Source organism: Eucyclogobius newberryi, unplaced genomic scaffold (genome assembly GCF_026437365.1).
Source record: "Eucyclogobius newberryi isolate DKJ021-1_F unplaced genomic scaffold, fEucNew1.0.hap1 SCAF_6, whole genome shotgun sequence".
Lineage (NCBI taxonomy): Eukaryota > Metazoa > Chordata > Actinopteri > Gobiiformes > Gobiidae > Eucyclogobius > Eucyclogobius newberryi.
In genome coordinates this window covers 21740694-21762939 of record NW_027316278.1, presented here as the reverse complement: position 1 = coordinate 21762939, position 22246 = coordinate 21740694, and the positions used below count along the sequence as shown (strand labels likewise).

General features: G+C 40.1%; 4 protein-coding genes and 1 long non-coding RNA gene across 7 annotated transcripts; 4 read left to right on the top strand and 1 right to left on the bottom strand.

Annotated features, from left to right (window-relative positions):
- Positions 1-1195: 1195 nt before the first annotated feature.
- On the bottom strand, positions 1196-7167 carry vdac3 (voltage-dependent anion channel 3). 3 transcript variants are annotated; one of them, XM_072432695.1, is made up of 11 exons: positions 7041-7167; positions 5329-5481; positions 4674-4745; positions 4467-4516; positions 3214-3366; positions 3032-3084; positions 2673-2900; positions 2435-2585; positions 2260-2317; positions 2043-2166; positions 1196-2002 (listed from the first exon to the last, which is right to left on the bottom strand). In XM_072432695.1, the coding sequence occupies exons 2-10, from the start codon at positions 5477-5479 to the stop codon at positions 2075-2077; spliced, it is 1008 nt and encodes a 335-aa protein (XP_072288796.1). In that variant the 5' UTR covers positions 5480-5481; positions 7041-7167; the 3' UTR covers positions 1196-2002; positions 2043-2074. The 3 variants fall into 3 exon arrangements, with proteins under 3 accessions (XP_072288796.1, XP_072288795.1, XP_072288797.1); XM_072432694.1 differs by having other exon boundaries at positions 1196-2166; XM_072432696.1 differs by lacking the exon at positions 5329-5481 and having other exon boundaries at positions 1196-2166; positions 7041-7166.
- On the top strand, positions 1769-2373 carry LOC140346567 (uncharacterized). The gene is made up of 2 exons (XR_011924327.1): positions 1769-2002; positions 2043-2373. It is a non-coding gene; the product is annotated as an uncharacterized lncRNA (long non-coding RNA).
- A 376-nt stretch (positions 7168-7543) lies between the features above and the next one.
- enkd1 (enkurin domain containing 1) lies at positions 7544-10051 on the top strand. Its single transcript, XM_072433046.1, has 8 exons — positions 7544-7787; positions 8108-8198; positions 8272-8490; positions 8577-8743; positions 8817-8942; positions 9434-9576; positions 9670-9806; positions 9886-10051. The coding sequence occupies exons 2-8, from the start codon at positions 8114-8116 to the stop codon at positions 10044-10046; spliced, it is 1038 nt and encodes a 345-aa protein (XP_072289147.1). The 5' UTR covers positions 7544-7787; positions 8108-8113; the 3' UTR covers positions 10047-10051.
- A 1812-nt stretch (positions 10052-11863) lies between these two features.
- Positions 11864-14640, top strand: polb (polymerase (DNA directed), beta). Its single transcript, XM_072433516.1, has 14 exons — positions 11864-12063; positions 12353-12410; positions 12496-12562; positions 12665-12739; positions 12819-12877; positions 13014-13063; positions 13132-13183; positions 13273-13327; positions 13400-13472; positions 13547-13617; positions 13700-13786; positions 13904-13971; positions 14125-14264; positions 14375-14640. The coding sequence occupies exons 1-14, from the start codon at positions 12003-12005 to the stop codon at positions 14467-14469; spliced, it is 1011 nt and encodes a 336-aa protein (XP_072289617.1). The 5' UTR covers positions 11864-12002; the 3' UTR covers positions 14470-14640.
- A 5909-nt stretch (positions 14641-20549) lies between these two features.
- Positions 20550-21771, top strand: dynll1 (dynein, light chain, LC8-type 1). Its single transcript, XM_072434070.1, has 3 exons — positions 20550-20677; positions 21253-21390; positions 21492-21771. Exons 2-3 carry the CDS (start codon positions 21259-21261, stop codon positions 21627-21629), a joined length of 270 nt encoding a protein of 89 aa, XP_072290171.1. The 5' UTR covers positions 20550-20677; positions 21253-21258; the 3' UTR covers positions 21630-21771.
- The last annotated feature ends 475 nt before the right edge of the window (positions 21772-22246 follow it).

Below are 22246 nucleotides of genomic sequence, written 5' to 3'. Positions count from 1 at the left end.
ACTCCCATAGACAAATAAATACATAAATACCATTGCATGTGATCACGACAGTAATTGCACATGAATATGTGTCACGACAGCACATAGATTGCACATGAATTTCACAGTAATTGCACATATGACAGAATTGCACATCAGTATTAGGTTAGGTCAGTATTGCGACGGGATAACGTGACGATCTCCGGGTAAGACGACTGTTCTCCGCAGTTTCATGAGTTCCTCCTTTGTGGAAACGCGGTACGGCGCCGGAGCCGGGGGGCGGGGCCGGAGCCGGGGGACTCAGAGCTAAGACACATCGCAACGACACGACGAAAACACTCAATCCAGCCGAATAAAGTCAAAACAAGTTAATTTAAAGCGATTCCAGTGCGTGTCCCGATCGTTCGTGAAGTTCCTCTTCCATATAAACGTGTATATAAACGTGTACCGACGACACGCCGTACTTTAGCGCGGCTGGAGGGCGCGGGGGGGGGGGGCTGGTGGGCTCGCTCGGAGCTAGCTCACGTCACAACAACACAACGAAAAACGCTCAAATCCAGCCGAAAAAAGTCAAAAACAGTTGAATTAAAAAACTATTCCAGCGCGTGTCCCTATCGTACAGTAAAATAGAAAGAATATACTAACTATATTTACAAAATATAGGAGATAAAGCACAATAAGTGTGAGAAAGAAGAGAGCGTTTACACCGGGCTGCCAGCTATACCAGCGCCTATGCAATGTTATGTAGCTAGTGACAGGCTAGTTTGTTGCGTCAATGGTCTGTTTTATGCAAATGTTTTAAGTTAATTAGAAACGGATTCATATACATTGGTGGCCAATTTATTGGGCTAATATTTGCACTTTTTATCATGTCAAGCTCCAATATTTACTGACGTTTTCTTTGTGACCAAACATTTAACTTAAGTAAATATTTGGGTTAGGCTTGGTTTCAACATTGTAGTGGAGTTTATGGTCATTTTAGGTCATGTCATTTGGTTCCTGTATATTGGCCTCAAAATATATCAAATACTCAATATAAATGATATCCATTATATCAGTTGCTCAGATTGTAAGAAACAAAATCTGTATCAGTCAGTCTATATTGCAGATGTCAACATACCTACGTGGATTTTGTACCTTGTATGAATTATGTAAATAAATGTTTTATGCAATACTACTTGCAAAAAGTTTTTTAAATAAGAAACAATGGGCAGTATATTGTTTAACATCCTTTAGTCCATAGAACACAGCACAAAAAATTAACTGTAATGCCACATTTTGAGTGTAGACACACTGGATACATGACATGCAAAAGAGTACCTCACAGAACAAATGAAAAAAAACAGTTTAGCTGGTAATGCCTCACAGCATAAAGCTGCATTAGTGTACCGAGGTAAAGGTGGTGTTCTGGTTCTCAGACCAAGAACATTGTTAATTGTAAGCCTTCAATGCATCATTATGCAATTTCTGTCCTGTTGAATGTAACACTGGATAAAGAAAAGCATGCCACAACAGAACCTTTAGAACAGAGGTGTCCAAACTGTTTTCACCGAAGGCCGCAAATTGAAACATACAGAGCGGAGGTCATGACATCATTCAACATTTTGCATCTGACAGACATCCAAATGTTTGTTATTTATGTTAAAATGGCAGAATTATTTAAAGTATATGTCAAAAAATACTACTGTTATTTAGGCTAATTTAGCAGGATTAGGCCCGGGGGCTAACTACATAGTTTGAAGAACAGATTATCTATGAAAACTTTTCCAAAAGAATAGAAATGAGCTGCGACTAATAAGGTGCTGACTTCATAGTGAAAGAAATGAAAAGTGCACTTTTATACATTTAAGTACTTTTAAACAGTTGGTACGGATTGTTTTCTCTTATAAATATACTAAACTGTATTGCTGTCAAAATTGTACACCTGAATAACATTCAAAATAATGCTTTAGTTAAAAATTTCAGTACAAATGGTCTTTGAGGCGGAAGGGTTAAGGCCAAAATTGTAAGTGACTGGATGAAAGTTTATGACTTGGGGTTAGAGCTTCCACCTCAGAAGAAAGGCATGTCGCTGGACCTTTCAGGTGTTCCTTGTTTATGCCTCCAATTCAAAGCCCAGGCCGATCTTGTGTCCACCACCGTTCACATTTTTTCCATCAACTAGAGCTGATAGAGTGAGCTTCACACCTGCCAAAAGTGAAAAAAGAGACATTTAGTTTAATCTTGATAGTTAAAGGTTAGCAGTTATGCTTTTGTGAAAATAAATAATGAAATGCTAACCTGGCCTGAGTATTTGTGTGTATCCAACCCCAACAAAGCAGGTGTTATTAACTCTGGCCTGTAAAGGAAAACATATTGCTTATCACGTATGAAAGGTAAAACTTGATTTTTCAACTTTATTTTAGTCATTTTCCATCTAGAAATTACAAAATTTACTTTACTAAAAGTTACTTACAGAGAGGGAGGAATCCTTGTCCAGCTGGTATTTTGCACCAATACCAAAGTGTGTGTTGTTGCTGCCAGCTGTCCAGGCCAGATTTACAGCTGTCTCCAAGTTACTGTTCACCTTCTGGTAAATAGATCCAGCAAACTCTGTGCCATCATTACTAAAGAGAAAAATAGTATGTACTTTTTGAATATAGGAAAGAATATAAAATATTTGTCAGAGGTTGAAATGTGTTGAGAGATCTTACACATTAGTGTGTAACTGAAAGTCACCAGCCTTGTATCCAATAGCAAAGTTGTTCTGGGTCAGTATAGATTTGGCAGTGTCAAAGGCAATCTGGTACCCAGCCAGCCAGCCCTCGTACCCCAACACGGCAGCTGCATGGACAGTGGGGCCCGCCATGCCAAAGTCCAGGTCACAACCAGCGTTAATGAAGTCACGCTTATATGCGCTCTTCAGTTTGGCACTTTTCTTCCTAGAAATAAAACAAAAGTAATAATTATTTAAGCTACATTTTTGTTTTTGCCTTTTTTGGAGAAGTACTGTATATAAAGGTAGATTTGTAATATAGCTAATGATCACTTCATCATCCAAATGATGGCTTACCCAGTATTAGGCACAAACGATGTATCCAAACCAAGCTTCAAACCCTTAGTCAGCTACAGAAACAAAGAGTGTGGTAATGATGACTAAATGTTGTATTTATGACTTTATTATTATATCAAGTTGTACCAAAATGTTATCCAATTTGACAATATAAAAAGATGTAGCCATTAAAATGAGCTGACCTGGTCCTCTATGGTGATTTCGGTGGTCAGAGTGTTGTCTGTGTTCCATTTCTGATTGAAGCTGAGGCCCAGGTCACTTAGCTTGTACTTGGTCTCCAGGTGACCTCCGGACTTTCCGGTGACCGTGTTGCTTGAGCCAGAGGTGGCAAACTCCTGAAAGACAAAAGAAAATGCAAAAAAGAATTTCAAATACTGTTTGTAATAGGACATATACTTTATACTGGTAAAGTGAGCATGAGATGACTTTTAGTTCCAAACTGAGAATGAGGAAAAGTAAGAATACTATGGTGGAAAGAATTGGGTGCAAAAATACGGGATGATGTTCTGACCTGGTTTCATGGAAATGTAAAGTTATTACTGTCTGGGCCAACACATGTTAAAAAACACACAGTCCAGTTTGAAGTCATGTTTCACTCTATTCTCTAAAGGTATGATAAAAAAACACAAAATGAATATATTGAGTTTGTAAAACATAGGAGCATTTTCCATTTATTTCCAAAATAGAGGCTCAACCCAACATTTGAGATGTGGACAATAAATACAATGAATAACAACTTAAGATAATAAACTATAGTTCAACTACACATGTGCACAAGTGAAGCAGAATGATACAGGGAAGAAAGAAAGTGAGGAATCCAGCTACCGATGTGAGACGATGACTGTGCATAGACAATCTTAAAGGTGCACATTGTAACTTTTCAAGTGGGGGGTGGCCAGGTCAGAGCTGTGGAGAGGCGAGCCTGCTCACAGTATGAAAAGGGTAGTTTTGAAAATAATCTTAAAAATATATATCTGTAATTGCATAAATGCAAGATATGCTGTAAGGTGAATGTCACCTTGTGGACAGGCAAAGCAAAAACCCCTCCATGGAGACAAGCAGATGGCGGACCCCTAACACCTTTAACATTGTCTGCAAATATGAGCCTAGCATTGGTTTACACTTGAACGCATCTGTTTAATCATTACATGCACACTCACTCTTACCATCTGAAAGGACATCCAAACAGAAGGCAGAAAAAGATAAAAGACAGAGGGACATTTAGCCTGAACTACATACTTTTGTTCTATTTAAATAGTGACACTATGAATAAACCTTAGAGAGTCAATCACCTCTGCGTCGTACCTACAGTATATAGATTGTATACTTTTTTTCATGCAAAGCTTAAAAGAGAAGGTAGAATTGAATTATAGTACTGTTACTTGATAGTATCAATGGTCCAAACACAATATCGCAACTTTCACTTATTACTTACAACACCATTCTTGGACTTTGTCTTGATGTCCAGCTTCAGCACTCCATATCCTGTTGACAAATGCAACAAAACTATTAGAAAAGCTAATATTGGGACTATTTCAAGAGGCTATATATCAGACATTCTTATTAAGTTGTCATAACTGAGCATTTTTATGTCAAAATGCTATACTGTACTATTGTGCACAAACTGTGTTGTATAACTCACCAAATCCCTTGGTAAAGATATCTTTGGCAGATTTGCCAAGGTCCGTGTATGCAGGAGGGGCGGCCATACTTCCTAGGGAATAGAGTTGTTATTATTATAGAGTGGTAATTTCTCACTTCCTTTGAACCAAAAATGAAAACTAATCACAATATACTGTAGTGATTTTATGATATCATGTCTGACAAATCATTTAAAATACATCACTTTGAGTTATAGTATAATTTGATACAATGCAGTGCATAAGCATGTTTATTCAGCATTTGACCAGTGCGAATGACAGCCCAAGCCAAGGGATCCACTTAATCAACTTTGTTGTGGCCTGTGGTCTTCTCTCACACACAGCTGGGCAACATCCCATTGGCAAGCAACTAATAAACTATAGAAGGAGTACAAATATACTGAGTGTTGGAAACAACGTGTTTCAGACTGAAAGTTATTGAAAGCTGCAGCTTACATGTTCAGATGCAGTTTGGTAACATATTTACTGTTGTATGTTCAAGAGAGCAGCTGCCAGTAGACTACAGCAAATCTCTCCAGTGCACCATTCCAGTGAATATGACTTTAACAGGCCCAATCAAGATCACATGAATTGAAGCTAAACACGATGCAGTCAACACTGAGATCCTTTGCCTCATCAAAGCATGCCCTCACTCACCATGATCCTTTGGTGCATGGTCCTGACATGTCTTACAGTGGTCTTTGCTCTTTGATTGCTTCATTTGCTCAGTCTGGTCCAGAGCTACCGCAGGCACTGCAGGTACTGCAGGTACTGCAGGTTCTGCACTTTTCACTTCTTTCTCTGCCATGACTTAATAAATGAAAAGCGGAAGGGTTTCAATGAGGTTGCAATGCCTGCTTTTGCATTCCTGTAGATCGGGCACATTTCAGACTACCAATCTAATGTTCTCAGGCTTAAGAATAATATATTGGTATAAAATACCCAACTTCACATTTTGTTAAGTATTATTTAGTGGTAAGACAGCCAGACAGGACAAAAAAGTGGCAACTCATTGTCTACTTATGTCCCAACGAAGACCATGAAGTACTTTGCTCTTACTGCTGTATAGGAACATTAGCTAAAAAATACATGTTACACGTAAGGGCAGCCCGTCTAAAGGCAACAGGGTTATATTTAAATAGACAATAGAAAGCAGGAATTTCAATGTACTCGACTCAAAATTATGTCCCAGTATTTTTCTCAGTCCTGTTTGTGTTATGTGTTGAAGCCACCTCAGCCTTTGACTGTGCACCTCACTACTGGGCTAGGCCTATATTTAGCCCAGGTGAATCTGACACTAAAAAACAGGTGACTTTATGGCTTTTAAACTGACTATGCTCTTTTTTTAGTGTTGACACTTAACCCATATCAAATCAGACTGTTGTCAATAGAAGCACAGTTGAGAGAAAGCACTTTGATTTTTTCCTTTTTTCCCTTTACTGTAAATAGAGCTTAGGCAACTATTTCCACGACGGGAGTGTCATCAGGAAAACATTATCACATGTATGAAGAAAAAAAGAACATTCTGAACCTATCCAAATTGTAATAATTGAGGACTTAATTATAAAGGCTGTATTAAACTCTAGCTTACTTTAGGAGAAATAATAGTGTCTGTTGATATGGATAAACAGAGGCGGTGACAACAGTGACTAATCATTTAGCCAACTACCAAAGCAGCATGTGTGATAGCCCTGCAACATGAGGTATGTCTGAGTGTGAGATGAGGTCAGACAGTCTATAACTTGAATGTAGTGAATGAATGAGTGACTAAATGGACCTCCAGGCCACAACAAGTAAAAGTGACAAAGCTGAGATGGGATCATTCTAACCTCTGATCATTTCAAATAAATACTACAAGTCACAAATGGCATTGCACAATGACCTAGAAACAGAGGTGCCTTCAAAGGGTCTGATAAGGATAAGATGTTTAGGTTTATGGCATCATGTTGCACAGGTGGACCCTGTCCCTTCTCCATATGGTCCAGACTCCAGTGCTTTCACACTTCTCAGATTTCAAACATTGTATTTTAGGAAGGTTTTTGTTTCTTTTATTGGTTCAATGCTTTACCAAAAAGCATGCATATTGTTTTTGTTTTTATCATGACAACACCAGCATAACAATAGGCTATAGGATCAAAGTGGCCTGAATATATATTGAAATGTTGTTGTTTTTTACAATGTTTTAAACTATGAGGGACATAAAAGAATGAACAGTTTCGAAGCTAAAATTAAAAATGAGCTGATTCCTGAGAGTCAAATTGCCCTGACTGGATGACAGCGCCCATGTGCAGCGAGCTCAAAAGCAGTTCAAACGCGGCTCGATAAGACACATAAACACAGAATATACCATGAGGCCAGTTGTTTTTTACCTGCTTTTGGGACGGAGTGTGCAGACTTTGCAGTGTTGCTCCGAGCAGAGGGACACAGTGAAGGAGAAGCTCAGACAAACACCAGGCCTACGTCACAGCGTCACAGCCTGGAGGGCGGGGCTGTTGTGCAATTGACATTCGAAAACTGACATGTGCTTTAAATAGTTTTATTGTATTATATTTACACTCAATGCACTGGGTCTGTTTAAAATGGCAGACCATGCAGAAACTGAAAACAACCCCTGATTTAAAAGTTGGAAGAGCCAAAAAAGCAAGAGGCTGTAGAACACAATGTTCATTTATCGGCCAAACTGTGCTGAATGTGTTGTCAGAGGTAGCGTTCAGAAACTTAAATGACTACTTATAATACTGTATCATACAATAAGTTCAAATAATTGGTTAATGCTATAAAACTATTAATTTTGTGTTTGGATGTTGAGTTTTAGCTTGCACAGTACACCCCTAAGCCACGTGGGGCACTGTTCTACAACACCATTTATAGCATGTTTTGCATAGTGTGAAGTCTTAAATAGATACTTTAATCACAGTTAACCAACCCATTTCATTTGCAAAAACAGATAGCTATGCATGTTTGGGGTTTGTTGCAGTGGTAAAGCAGTAAACAGTAAAGCTTCGTGTGTTCAGCCAAAGATCGTGTCCAGCTCTGGTCGCCATGGTGAAGCATAACAAGCGCTGACGCCGTCACCTCCGACACCTTCAGACACTCGTGATAAAGAAACATCTCAGGTAACTGTTCAGAGGAGAATGTTTATGTAATGCTTTTAATTGCCGTTTTAACATCGCCGAATCATGCAATAAGCCTATAATAATAGCTTAGTGTTAAGAGTGTTGTTGTTATGTTAGACAAGCCAGATTATAAAATAAGATCAGCTAGCTAGCTGTTGATTATAGCCTATGGTAGCACATTCTAATCATGTATTCAACTTCAAATTGTAGTTCCACCACAGATATCTTTGGACGCTTTTTTTTACCTTTTGATCAAATTGAGATGTACTGTAAATTGGAGCAGTATCCTAATTTGTTATTGATGTTTTTATTACTTTTAGGGAACAATGTGTGAAGGTCCTTCATCAATATCTGGGCCCATTCCTCCTGATCCTTCCCTCTTTCCTGAATTCTATAAACATCCAAAGTCAGGTTTGTTAATTCATATTAAGTAATTAACCCAATAATAATAGTGCAAATTACTGTATTCTTAACTTTTGTACAGCACGCGGTCGTTTAGAGGGGCATCAGGATGCAAGTCTGCTGTCAGGACCATTTGCTCCAGACCCTGTGTTGTATCCAGGATTCTACACTGCTCGCACTCCTGCTCAGCATCCCCGCATTGGTCCAAACGCTGCTCATATTTTGGAAAGAGGAAAAAAAGGAGTTGTGGGCGAGCTCCTCAAATTAGATTTTGCCCCTTTAATTTCTGCTCCAAAGCAGAGTAAGTAATATTTAAGTTCAAACTCAACTGTATGCAAACTACTTCCTTTCTTTAATTGAAACATTTTTAATTTGCATGACCCATAGGACATCTTGTTCATGATTTTGGTAAAGAGAATGTACGACGACTTAGGGAAATACAAAAACGGTACAGAGCGCAGCAGGCTGAGATCGTACAGTCCCGCTGTGCTCCAGTCAAAGCTCTTTCATCAAAGTACATTCATGTTCCCTCAAAAGTAAAGGCCCAGCTACAGGTAAGGGGACACAATCACAAATACTTCAATCTGTGGCAAAGCAATTTCATTACTTTCTTGTCTTGAAAAACAGGTTCCTCCTTCCACTATTAAACCACAGTGTAAAAACTTTCTAAAGGCGCATGGGGCATCACAAAGTTCTTCCAGTGTTTTGCAGCGCTCAGCCTCATTTAACTTCACTAATGACAACAATACACCAGTGAGTACGGTAATCCATGATCGGTTTGTCAAATCAACTTTTTTATATGTAAGGATTTTAGCTCTTTATTCATTCATTCATTCATTCATTCGTTCATTTAAAGTTGTATTTTGAGTTATGAATGTTTCAATAATCCCGCATTGTCCTGAATTTAAAGCTATATTTAAACTCCAGTTCAACACCAACAAATGAATATATGCTGCTTGTTACAGTGAGAATTCATTATAAAGAGAATCAGTTCAGCAGTTTTAAATAGATTAATATTTTATAGAGATTTGGAATGAACAAAATGTTTAATAACAATGCTGATCATAAGACATAAGATCAGAAGTCCTTTCATTTAAATCCATCATATCTTTTTGCAGTTATTTCTTTGTGCAAAATTGTCAAGTGCATTTAATACACTTATGGGCATAACATTATGGCATGATCTAACTGTATAGGATTAGACACTGACTATTATTTCTTCTGTGTTATTGTTATGCGTTCAGATTTTTGTTGAAGGCCAGGCAGTAAACTTCATAAACCATAATGCGAAGGCTGCAGGAAAAACTGTTCTGCGTCGTTCTCAGTCTTTGTCAAGCCTTAGGGTCAAACCAGTTCCAAGTGCTGTCAAAGGCCAAGTCCCTCAGTAGTAAGTATCTTCAAAAAGCATTGCACGTGAATTAAAACCTTATGTTAGATTGCTTAAAAATGTAATTAACTTTGAAACTAACTTCGCCCACAGTCTTCAAGAAAGAAAGGAGCAGTGGAGGAGAGAAGAGGAAGAGCGAAGGAGACGTGCCCCTGATCCATCCGCTCCAGCTGGCCACACATTGATGCCAGAGAGCGAGAGGCAGGAAACGCTTAAATCCCTCAAAGAAAGTAAGCCCAAACCTCTTTATTCAGCATTTACAAAAGTAAAACAAAATGTATACAAATGCTTATTTTGATTTTCCTATAGGCCACCGCTCCTTGGTGACTGAGCTTCTTTCACTTCCACTCAAAGCGGACAACCTGAGCTTACAAATGCGAAAGGCTCATCTTGATTGCAGACTTTCTGAACTCGAAGAGGCCATCAAAATATTTTGTAGGGACAAAGTTTATGTAAAAAATGATTCTTAACATGAGGTCTTCAAAAAACAGGACATAGATTTCTTAGCTTTAGTAAGACTGGATGCCTCACTTGAGGCATTATATTTTAATACGTTGTAATGTAATTGTTTCATTTTTTATATTTCATTGTAGCTATGCTTTGTATACATCCCATGATGTATTATTGTAAAATTGCTTATACATAATTATTATGAATTGGGCAGTAATCTTTTACATTGATGTCTTTTGAATAATGCCATTAAAATTATGAAGTCTAAATTTGAAGGCTAATATATGATAATCATGAATAATAAAAGGGAAAAGAAAGGATGTTGTTTTTTTATTTAAAAAAAAAGTTAACAATCAACGTGCAACATCTATTGTCAAATAAAGAGCTCATATATCATTTTTTTCTTGGTACAGTATAGCATAAAACAGATACTTTGAAGACGTACAACTACAGTAGATGGCGGTAAATGCAACTTTTCATTTGACTGCCAACCAGAGGCGGAGCCAGACATTCTAAACATCCGGGGCTTAGCCCAAAAAGAAAGGGAGGGGGTTCATTCTGGCAAATATGTGGTTTTAGTGCAGTTACAGACAGTAACCCTCCAAAGGCAAAGACAGACTTTTTGCCTTCTGAGAGAGCTCCTCCCTCCAAAAAACGTTGAACAGAACAGCAGAGGTGACATTCAGTTATTCAAGAAATTGTACATCTTGATGTTCTTTAAAACAATCAGTGACAAAACAAATATGAAAAACATGCACCGAATAGGGCTCAAACTCAGAACACTATTGTCCACAGACTGATGCTCTGCTGTCTAAGCTAGTCAGCCCTTTGAGAGTAAAGTGCTGTTTTAGAATTAGACTGATCTTTATTGAAAGTAAAAGTCAGTCTTACCTTTAGCAAACACCTTCCTCAGTGAGCTGTTTGTCCTGTAGTTTCTCTGCTTTTGCTTTGTAGATGAATAAAACCTGAGCCACTGCTACACCAACAACCACAATGAATTCATGGTTTGAACGATCATGTGCTGTTGTTGTCTATTCTACGTTAGATAAACTTTGTTTTTCAGCTCATGTTCTGAATGTCTCTTTTTTCCAGTCGATCTGCTCTTGTGTCCTTCACTTTTTGCAAAACCTCAGTTAAATGATAGAAAAGGTCAGATTGGTCAGATTGCGTGACGTGCTGTAAACACCGCGCACTTTCTACATGCAGCCAATCATACATCAGTTCAACAAAAATAACCAATGAAACGGGTAAAGAGAATTGAAGCCACTGCTGGATTCGTTCCAACCCAACGCTCTACCTGTTGCACTTAGTGACGTCATGATGCATTTAAAAAAAATTAAAAGATCCGGGGCTTTTGGACAAAGATCCGGGGCTCAAGCCCCATAGCCAGGGCCTGGCTCCGCCCATGCTGCCAACTACCATTAAAAGTAATATAACAATAACTACTACTTTGTATCTGATACAGAAGCCGTCCAGTATCCCAAAGATTCCAAAAATCCTGCCAAAGTTCTTTTTCTTTGGTGTTTTATGGCTGTTGGTTGGTACCTAAGTGTTTGATTACCGCCACCCACTGTAGTTGTATGTAATTCAAAGTGTGTTTATACCGCACAAAAACTAAAAAAAAAACTTGGCTTGACTTCAGATTGACTTATTTCAGGGTTTGTTGTTGTTGTTGTTGTTGTTGTTGTTGTTGTAGTAGTTGTTGTGTTGTTGTTTAATGGCAGCCAACTGCAATGGTGCATTTACCGCCATCTACTTCGTTTAAAGGCTGGGTTTGCTTTAAGATGACGTCATAGATTCAGTGTTTGGTGTCGTATTTACGCGCACGCGCACGTCGCCCTGCCCCCATCGCTTGAATCGGCATTGTTTAGCGCACAGTTAGCTAATCTTGTAGCTATTTAAGATTTACATCCATTTCTAAAAGCATTTTTGCATATTTAGATCAACAGGAATATATTCTAACATTTAGCATAAACATGAGCAAGAGAAAGGCGCCTCAGGAGTCCCTCAATGAAGGAATCACAGACTTTCTTGTTGGTGAGTTTAGGGTTTGTGCCTACTACTACTACTAGCCTCTTACAAGCCATGGCTAAATATAGTTGGAAATCATGACGCTCTTTGCAACTAATGTTTCCTTTTAATGTGCTTTTATTCTGTAAAACAAGGATGATACATCTTGGAAATAAATGGCTGCACATAGCAAAGGATATCTTACTAATCAGTAGCTACACAGTAACAAACATCATGATAATATTCCATGTCTAGTAGTTTACTATGTAGCCTGTTGTGTGTACTAATTATTATTGGGTGTTCATTTTGTTTACAGAACTGGCCAACTACGAGAAAAACGTAAACAGGGCAATACACAAATACAATGCATACAGGTAAGATCTGGTCTGATTATAGCTACTCTTTGTGTCGTTTTAGATGAGACATGAAATCACTTATGTATTGCAATGTGCATGTTAGGAAAGCAGCATCGACTATTTCAAAATACCCCAACAAAATCAAAAGTGGCGAAGAGGCAAAAAAACTGGTATGTTAAGTCAGCAGTTGTTACAAAAATAAATGGAATTGAATTGAAACTTGCCATTGTGCTGTGTCATCGTTTTAAATACACTTTTGTTTCTTTTATTAGGACGGTGTGGGGGCTAAAATTGCAGAGAAGATTGACGAGTTCCTTCAAACTGGCAAACTAAGGAAATTGGAAAAGGTCTTCAATACAGATGGTTCACAAAACAAATTTCCCCAACATGTGACGTACTTACAATTACTGCATTGTTTGTTCACAGATTCGTAATGACGATACCAGCTCCTCCATTAATTTTCTCACTAGAGTTACTGGAATAGGGTCGGTTGTATTAAAATATAATGTAGTTCTTTTTGTCTGTGCTTAAAACATCCTTAATTGCATTGTTTTATAGACTTGTAAGAAAGTTTTGTTCTATCCACTACCTTAAGTTTTGTCCCTTGAATGTCTATTTTAGCCCTGCTGCTGCAAGAAAGTTTTTTGAGGAAGGGGTGAAAACCTTAGAAGGTTTGTTTTATTTTATGCATATTTGCGTACATGTAGAGTGTCAATTTGATCTCATACTTGTCTTGTAGACTTGAAAAAGATTGAGAACAAGTTAAATCACCACCAGCAAATCGGACTAAAGTACGTAGTCTATTGTTGAGACATTTAAATATTGCTAAATTTTGTTGTCTGGGTTACATTGTTTTGTTTTTGTTATATTATTATTATAGATATTTTGAAGAGTTTGAGAAGAGAATTCCAAGAGCTGAAATGGAACAAATGGAGGTATGTTATGATCACATATTGTTGGGCTTTGCCATGTTTTTAGATTTTAAATCTAGTAAACATGTTTTTTAGAAACTAATTCTCGGAGAACTGCATAAAGTTGGTGATGATTACATTGGGACAATCTGTGGAAGCTACAGGAGGGGTAAATGCTTTCTTCTTTTCTTTAAAAAACATTGATATAATGTCATCTAAAAGTTCCGATTCTATTTAACGCAGGCGCTGCCTCAAGTGGTGATATAGATATCTTGTTGACCCACCCAGATTATACATCTCAAACTGAGAAACAAGTAAGAACAAATATTTTACAAGGTCTCAACTTTTAGAATCCTCATTTCACAAAAGCCATTGAATTTGTTGTATCTTTCTCAGCCCAAGTTGCTCCATGCTGTAGTCGAGCATTTAGAGTCCGTTGGCTTTGTGACTGACACACTGTCTAAAGGGGACACAAAGTTCATGGTGAGGACCTAGTTTATGAACCTGAATCTGATGTTCGGTAATGGAGTTACAGTAATTGTACGCAAACCATGATTCCCATGGCTCTGATCATGGTTTTTCTTGATCTTGTTTTTGTAGGGAGTCTGTCAGCTTGTAAAGAGTGAGGAAGATGAAGAAGAATATCTTCATAGACGTATTGATATTCGGTAATCCATTAAAAATTATCATTGTCTCTATAGCAGGGTTTATTTTGAGATTGCATATCATTACATATGTTTTGTTTTGTGCAACCTGGTGCATAGTACACATATGAAGTTTGTACTGGAACCATAAACTCCTCGTTTCCTCTGTCACCCAAGGCTAATCCCCAAGGATCAGTACTACTGTGGTGTGCTGTATTTCACGGGAAGCGACATATTCAATAAAAACATGAGAACCCATGCTTTGGAGAAGGGCTTTACTCTAAATGAGTACACTATACGCCCACTCGGAGTTACTGGTGAGTCTTTTGATAAGTTAATTATCAATCCAATAAAATGTCTCAACATTGTGTGAAATATCTGAACATTGACTGCCTGGTGTATCATATGATGTGATGTCATTTTACAGGTGTGGCAGGAGAGCCTCTGATGGTGGATAGTGAGCGAGACATCTTTGAATACATCCATTATAAATACAGAGAACCAAAGGAACGCAGCGAGTAAAGTTACAGGGATATGAACAAATGTGCCTCTATTAGTATTTATTTCATTAGTTGAAAGAAGTGGTTAAATCACAAGATTTTACATGTTTTTTTTTATATTTGCATTTTAGTTCTTATCATGGGAATGGTGGTATGTTTTATGTAAGGTCACATTGTTGTAATGTAGATACAACATAATTGTAGATGTTTGCCTTGCAGAAAAATAGCATTTCTGTCTAATAGTATTAGTGTGTATAAGGGTATATGTCTCCAATTATGTTATTTGTCTGCACAGACATGTATATTTCTTCATAACTAGAAATAAGTCCTTTGGGAGCTTTGTAGGGAGTTTGCATGTGTGTTTTCATCATGGTTTTCATAGATTCCACTCTGCTGAAGTGCTGTGTGCCATTCAGAACAATTGCTTGATTGCAGTTGTTTGTGAACTGAAATGTTTCCTTGTTTGTTAATAAAATGTTTGAAGCTGATATGTGGCGTGTAACACACACTGTGTATGCACTTTGCACAATTCATGGTCGAACCTGGCATAATTTACTGTTTCTAATGTGCTGGTCAAAAGCAGCACAACTAGGGTGTACACACGTGTTACGGTCATACAAAATTATTAAAATTAACAGTTTTGTTGATTTTTCTGAAAGATCAAATGATATAACAAGGTATCCACGAGTTTGTCAGAGATGAAAAATTAGGATTTAGGCATAGTAATTATAAAATTAAGATTTGCTATATTTAAATTGTCACCCCCAATTGAAACCTGTAAAGAGCTTCTCAAAGTGTGGGGGGCGTGCCTGTTTGGAGAAATGTGCGCACAATGTGTGACAGATGTGTTTTGAGCAGCAGAAAAACATCAAGTATCAACATGGGGCTCATCTCTAAATACAAGAGCACAGCCCCCTCTGTGCCCCCTCACACGGCTTCCTCTGTCCACTGTCTCTCCTCTTCCCCCTTTCTCTCCCCTGTCCCTCCTCTATCTCTCCTCTGTCCCCTATCTCTCTGTCCCCTATCCCACCTCTGTTTCTCCCCTGTCCCTCCTCTGTCTCCTATCCCCTATCTCTCCTCTGTCCCTGCTCTGTTACCGATCTCTCCTCTATCCCTCCTCTGTCATCTGTCCCTCCTGTTTCCCCCCTATCTTTCCACTGTCTCTCCTCTGTCCCCTATCCCACCTCTGTTTCTCCCCTATCTCTCCTCTGTCCCCTATCCCACCTCTGTTTCTCCCCTATCTCTCCTCTGTACCCTATCCCACCTCTGTTTCTCCCCTATCTCTCCTCTGTACCCTATCCCACCCGTTTCTCCCCTATCTCTCCTCTGTCCCTCCTCTGTTCCCGATCTCTCCTCTGTCCCCAATCTCTCCTCTATCCCTCCTCTGTCATCTGTCCCTCCTCTGTTTCTCCCCTATATTTCCTCTGTCTCTCCTCTGTCCCTCCTGTTTCTCCTCTGTCCCTCCTCTCTCCTGTTTCTTCTCTGTCCCTCCTCCCTCTCTCCTGTCTCTGCTCTCTCCTGTTTCTCCTCTGTTTCTCCTCTGTCCCTGCTGTCTCTACTGTTTCTCCTCTGTCTCTCCTCTCTCTCCTGTTTCTCCTCTGTCCCTGCTGTCTCTGCTGTTTCTCCTCTGTCTCTCCTCTCTCTCCTGTTTCTCCTCTGTCCCTGCTGTCTCTACTGTTTCTCCTCTGTCTCTCCTCTCTCTCCTGTTTCTCCTGTCTCTCCTCTGTCCCTCCTCTCTCTCCTGTTTCTCCTCTGTCCCTCCTCTCTCCTTTTTCTCCTCTGTTTCTCCTCTCTCTCTCCTGTCTCTCCTCTGTCCCTCCTCTCTCTCCGGTTTCTCCTCTGTCCCTCCTCTCTCCTTTTTCTCCTCTGTCCTGCCCGCCACACACTCTTGTCCTGGTTCCTGTGTCACCAGAAGTTACAGTGAAACAAAAATTTAATTTACAAATAAAAGACACAGAGTAAAGTAAGCAACAGTTTACTAAAAACAAAGAAAAACGTGGTGAAAGTAATAAAAATCTGAAGATCAAGCTACAGTCGACATGGGGGTTTGTAATATCAATGAATGTATTATTGAACAATTGTAAATGTTTATTTTACAAATGTGATGTTTATTTTACAAATGTATGGAAAACAGCTATGCTAATGTAATGAACTAGTAACAGTGATTGTACGGACAAAGTTATAATTATTCTTTATTTGTTCTTGCCTAGCTCTGTTGACTTATGTGGAATGGAAACAATGAAAACTGAATTTAACCATCAGTTCTGGCCTTCTCAATTCAATTGGACGCTACACTCCCCTTTTTGAATCTATATTTTTAAATTGCTCTGCTACTGTTGTTGTTTTGTCGCTTTTGATGGTGGTTGGTAGCTAACTGAAAAGGTACACTTATCGCCACCCACTGTAGTTGTACGTCTTCTGTAGTTGTACGTCTTAAAAGTATGTGTATTACACTATACCATTAAAAAACCTGGACATCATCTTCTTCTTCTTCTGTGTTTTATGGCGGTTGGTATCCAAGTGTTACATTACCGCCAGACTGTATTCTTTAGACTTTATTCCAGAGCTGACTCTTCCTCTTCTTCTTTAGAAGGACGCAGAGGAAGGCCAGCTGAAATAAAGTCTAAAGAATAAAGTTTGGCAGTAATGTAACACTTGGATACCAACCGCCATAAAACAACAACAACAACAACAAGACTTTATTGTTGTTGTTGTTTTATGGCGGTTGGCATCCAATTGTTGCATTACCGCCAGACTTTATTCCTCAGACTTTGTCGTTGTCCTCAGACTGTCGTAGTCCGTAAAAGTACTCCTTCCATTGCTTTGGTGTTACAAAGCCCATGAGGTCATGATATGTCTTTGTGACTAGAATAGTTGTTGTTGTTGTTGTTGTTGTTGTTGTTGTTTTATGGCGGTTGGCATCCGAGTGTTGCATTACCGCCAGACTTTATTCCTCAGACGTTTCGTAGTCCTCAGACTCTGTCGTAGTCCGTTGTTTCAGAGACCAACCGGCTTTATTCCAGGGAGACTCTTCTTCATCTTCCTCTCCTTCTTTGACGTTCGGTGCTTCCACCGTACAGCTTTATTCTTTAGGCTTCATTCTATAGGCTTTAATATGTCCACTGATGTCGCCGCTTGGTAGCCGTGCGTCTACGAGACTGGGCGAGGACAGGAGACCACCCCCACCCCCATCTCGTCACTCTGATCACTCTGACTCCCCACAAGCAGACCCCCATCACTCCGACTCCCATTTAGCGCCTTTAGCCTGTTTTCTATATCTGCCCAATCAAGCTCCTTTGTTCCAAGGAATCTCCCTGCAGCTTTAGCAATGATCCTGATCCATTCAGTTCTGCTTTGAGTCTGAGCAGCACAGTTTACAACATTCACCATAAAGAGTACAAAATCCTCTCTATCCACAACCAGGGTATTCTCATTAATTCTGGAACCTGCACACTTGGGACCTCCACTCTTGAAACCTTCACACTTCTTGGGAGCCACGCTGGCCTTTCTCATTTCGCCCTGGCTGGGAGCAGCGCTGGCTCCTCTCTCTGTATTTACTCTAAACTCGTTACTTGAAACTTTCTTGACTGCATCTGCATAGGTTATACCTTGAGAGACCTTTATTTTCTGCACCTCAGCAGCTCTTTTGCTAAACCTGCATCCCCCGTAGGCAGAGCTATGTTCTTCCCCACAGTTACAGCACTTCAGTTTTGCACCCACGTCACACTTCCCATACTCGTGATCTCCTGCACATTTACCACATCTTTGCTTCCCTCTACAGACCACTGCGATATGCCCAAAGCGCTGGCACTTAAAGCAACGCAGGGGCGGTGGAACATATGGCCTAACGTCATGGCACATGAACCCAATGAACACCTTACTAGGCAGGCACCTCCCTTCAAGTGTTACCATTACAGACAGGCTGTCACATCTTACCCCAGACCGGGTCACTTTCAACCGCCTAGCGTCCACCACCGTAGCTCCAGTCAAATTCTCCTTAACTTCATCCACAGACGTCGCCGTAGGGACACCTACGATAACTCCTCTGACCGTGTTTCTTTCAGCATTAGACACAAGAATGTCCTTTCCACCCAGACGTTTAGTTCCAATCGCCTTCCGTTGCTGAGCCGCGTCCTTGCACACGACCAGCAGCGAGCCATCTCTAAGGACACTCGCACTCTTGATCACTCCCACAGCTACAGTTAGGCTCTTTGACAATGCCACTGAATTCCACTCCTTAAAGGATGCACTATCCTGTGCAAGCTTTATGATCACCTTACAGTCTCTGCTCTCACCCCGGACATCAATAGCTTCAGCCTCATCCTGCTGCTCATTCCCAGAACCCTCGGACGAGCTAAGGGACTTTTTACGTTTCCGGGCACGTGCAGGCAGAAAAGGCTGCTCCTCCACGCCGTCCAGAACGTCTTCGACCACCGATCCACTCTCCTCCGCCATCTCCCGTATACAAAGCATATGTGAAAAGAATGTGTTTGCATGTGATTCCTTTACGCTTTGATCTCATGGGCTTTGAAAACAATGAAACATACAACAACGCAACAACAAGGAGGCAAAGGTGTGGTAAATGTGCAGGAGATCATGAGTATGGGAAGTGTGACGTGGGTGCAAAACTGAAGTGCTGTAACTGTGGGGAAGAACATAGCTCTGCCTACGGGGGATGCAGGTTTAGCAAAAGAGCTGCTGAGGTGCAGAAAATAAAGGTCTCTCAAGGTATATCCTATGCAGATGCAGTCAAGAAAGTTTCAAGTAACGAGTTTAGAGTAAATACAGAGAGAGGAGCCAGCGCTGCTCCCAGCCAGGGCGAAATGAGAGAGGCCAGCGTGGCTCCCAAGAAGTGTGAAGGTTTCAAGAGTGGAGGTCCCATGTGTGCAGGTTCCAGAATTAATGAGAATACCCTGGTTGTGGATAGAGAGGATTTTGTACTCTTTATGGTGGATGTTGTAAACTGTGCTGCTCAGACTCAAAGCAGAACTGAAAGGATCAGGATCATTGCTAAAGCTGCAGGGAGATTCCTTGGAACAAAGGAGCTTGATTGGGCAGATATAGAAAACAGGCTAAAGGCGCTAAATGGGAGTCGGAGTGATGGGGGTCTGCTTGTGGGGAGTCAGAGTGATCAGAGTGACGAGATGGGGGTGGGGGTGGTCTCCTGTCCTCGCCCAGTCTCGTAGACGCACGGCTACCAAGCGGCGACATCAGTGGACATATTAAAGCCTATAGAATGAAGCCTGAAGAATAAAGCTGTACGGTGGAAGCACCGAACGTCAAAGAAGGAGAGGAAGATGAAGAAGAGTCTCCCTGGAATAAAGCCGGTCACAAAGACATATCATGACCTCATGGGCTTTGTAACACCAAAGCAATGGAAGGAGTACTTTTACGGACTACGACAGAGTCTGAGGACTACGACGACAGAGTCTGAGGACTACGACAAAGTCTGAGGAATAAAGTCTGGCGGTAATGCAACACTTGGATGCCAACCGCCATAAAACAACAACAACAACAACATTTTTTCCTTTTAATTTTTTGTATGGTAAAACACATACTTTGAAGACGTACAACTACAGTAGGTGGCAGTAAATGCACCTTTTCAGTTGGCTGCCATTAAAATAACACAACACATTAAATACGGTGGTACGAGTCAGCTCCGTGCAGAAAGCGGTCTGTGTGTGTTTGACGGCCCGCAGTGGTAAAAGTGATCCGCAAAGACAAGAAGTAAGGTGAGTCTTCTCCTTGAAACGCGGTATTTACCTCAGTGAAGCGCCAATTCTGCACTGTCCTAGAGGCTGTGGGGGAGTGGAGACTTTTCTTTTAATCTCCAAAGGGGAGTGCGCCAGAAAAGGGTTGAGAAGCTCTGCCATAAATAGACGCATGTCATTGATATTTAATAAATGAATCGTGAAGGATCCAATAAGAAATATGTGTAGAATGGATTAAAATATTGGTGCATTGAATGTTAGGAACGGTTGCCACGGCGACAAGTTTGCAGCAGTGCATGATGGTCTGAAATAAAACGCGGAGCGAAACACCAGGGATAGAGCCCTAAATCAACCAATAGCAGCGGCTTGTGTATTACTGTTGTCCAATCACAGCGAGTCTCCACAGCGGGTTCTTCCACCGCACACCCACAGTACTTTTATGTCAGCCACTTCGCGGGAGTTATCACTGCTGGAGAAGTCGTTTCATCAAATTATTAAGAGTAATCAGACAACGGAAAGGTATTTTTATGTCTTCTTTAAAATATCTGGGGGGCTTTGTTCGTTTATATCCTTACCATGTTTGAAATTGCAGCGGTATGGTATTTATTTTCTATTGTGAGACAAATTAGTCTCATTCGTCGTTGCACATCCATGCGCTCCGGTATTTTACAATAAGCCCGCTTTTCAAAACGATAATTTATCTAAAATACTGTCCCCAAAAATAAGTGTATTATTTATGAGATGTTTTTATTCCCCAAAGGGTGTGAGTCGGAGTCACTGTTGCTGGCGAAAAAATTGTATTTGGGTTTTATTGGAGACTTTGTCTAATCATTTGCCGTTTACCTACACTTCCATGTGTAGCCATAGAAACTACGCATCGCTCGCATCCATTTGAGTTGGAAGTTATGCAACGTTGTTATAAATGGCTAGATAAAATATGTCTGTTATGTAATAACATTGTTCGCTTGATAGTAAAATTTCAACTCTGAAATAGAGTTTGATACTCACGAGCAGACCCTGGCTGGCAGAATGTATTACTTGGCGATGCGCCTGTGAAAATGATGCATTTTTTTTCTCTGTTTCGGTTTCCCAAGGCAACCATGTCAGATAGAAAGGCCGTGATAAAAAATGCCGACATGTCGGAGGACATGCAGCAGGACGCTGTGGAGTGTGCCACCCAGGCCCTGGAGAAGTACAACATTGAGAAGGATATCGCTGCTTTCATCAAGAAGGTGAAACATTAAGTCCCTACAATGCTCTGAGGTTGTAGACATGTGGTAGAAGCAGAGACGCCACATACTATGTGACGTGTAAAATCTTTTATTTTTTACAGGAGTTTGACAAAAAATACAACCCAACTTGGCACTGCATTGTCGGGAGGAACTTTGGCAGCTATGTAACCCATGAGACCAAGCATTTTATTTACTTCTACTTGGGTCAGGTGGCCATCCTGCTGTTTAAGTCAGGCTGAGGAATGGCTTCTCTCTAAACCTGCTCATAAACATGAACTGACTCAACAAAAGGCCCATCATTCTTTGATGTGCCACTGCCTTTTCTGTGCTTAACTTTTATTTTTGAGAGAAATATTGCCATGTATTTATTTTTGTCTTATGTTAGAACTTGTTTTTTAATTAAAGCAAAGCTTTTAGGCTGGGCCAGAATTCTTGTTTCTTTTGGTGATTCTATACCAAGTGTGATACCAGCATTTCCACTTTTGACATTTGCAATTTCCTATCAGAATATGTTCACTTCTAATTACTCACATATCTTAAGGTTACAACAGTTTCTCAAGTTATACAACATTTGTCAGATCTTTGACCTGTGAGAATAGAATGAAATTGGCATTTTCTGTAAAGGGCCACAGATTACCATTGATATGCTGCAGTAAGTCTAGCTGTATCTCCTCTTTGGAGTGCTCCTTTTGGCATCTGTCCCAGATTCCTTTGTAAGATTGAGGTTCTTGACAGTCTGTAAGCAATCTCTCCAGAAACCTAATAAATACTTTCATCATTCAGGCTTGACTCATTTTTACATTAGGATGTGAAATTATTTAAATTCTTGGCTCAGTGCAATTTAAGTCAAGTTGGC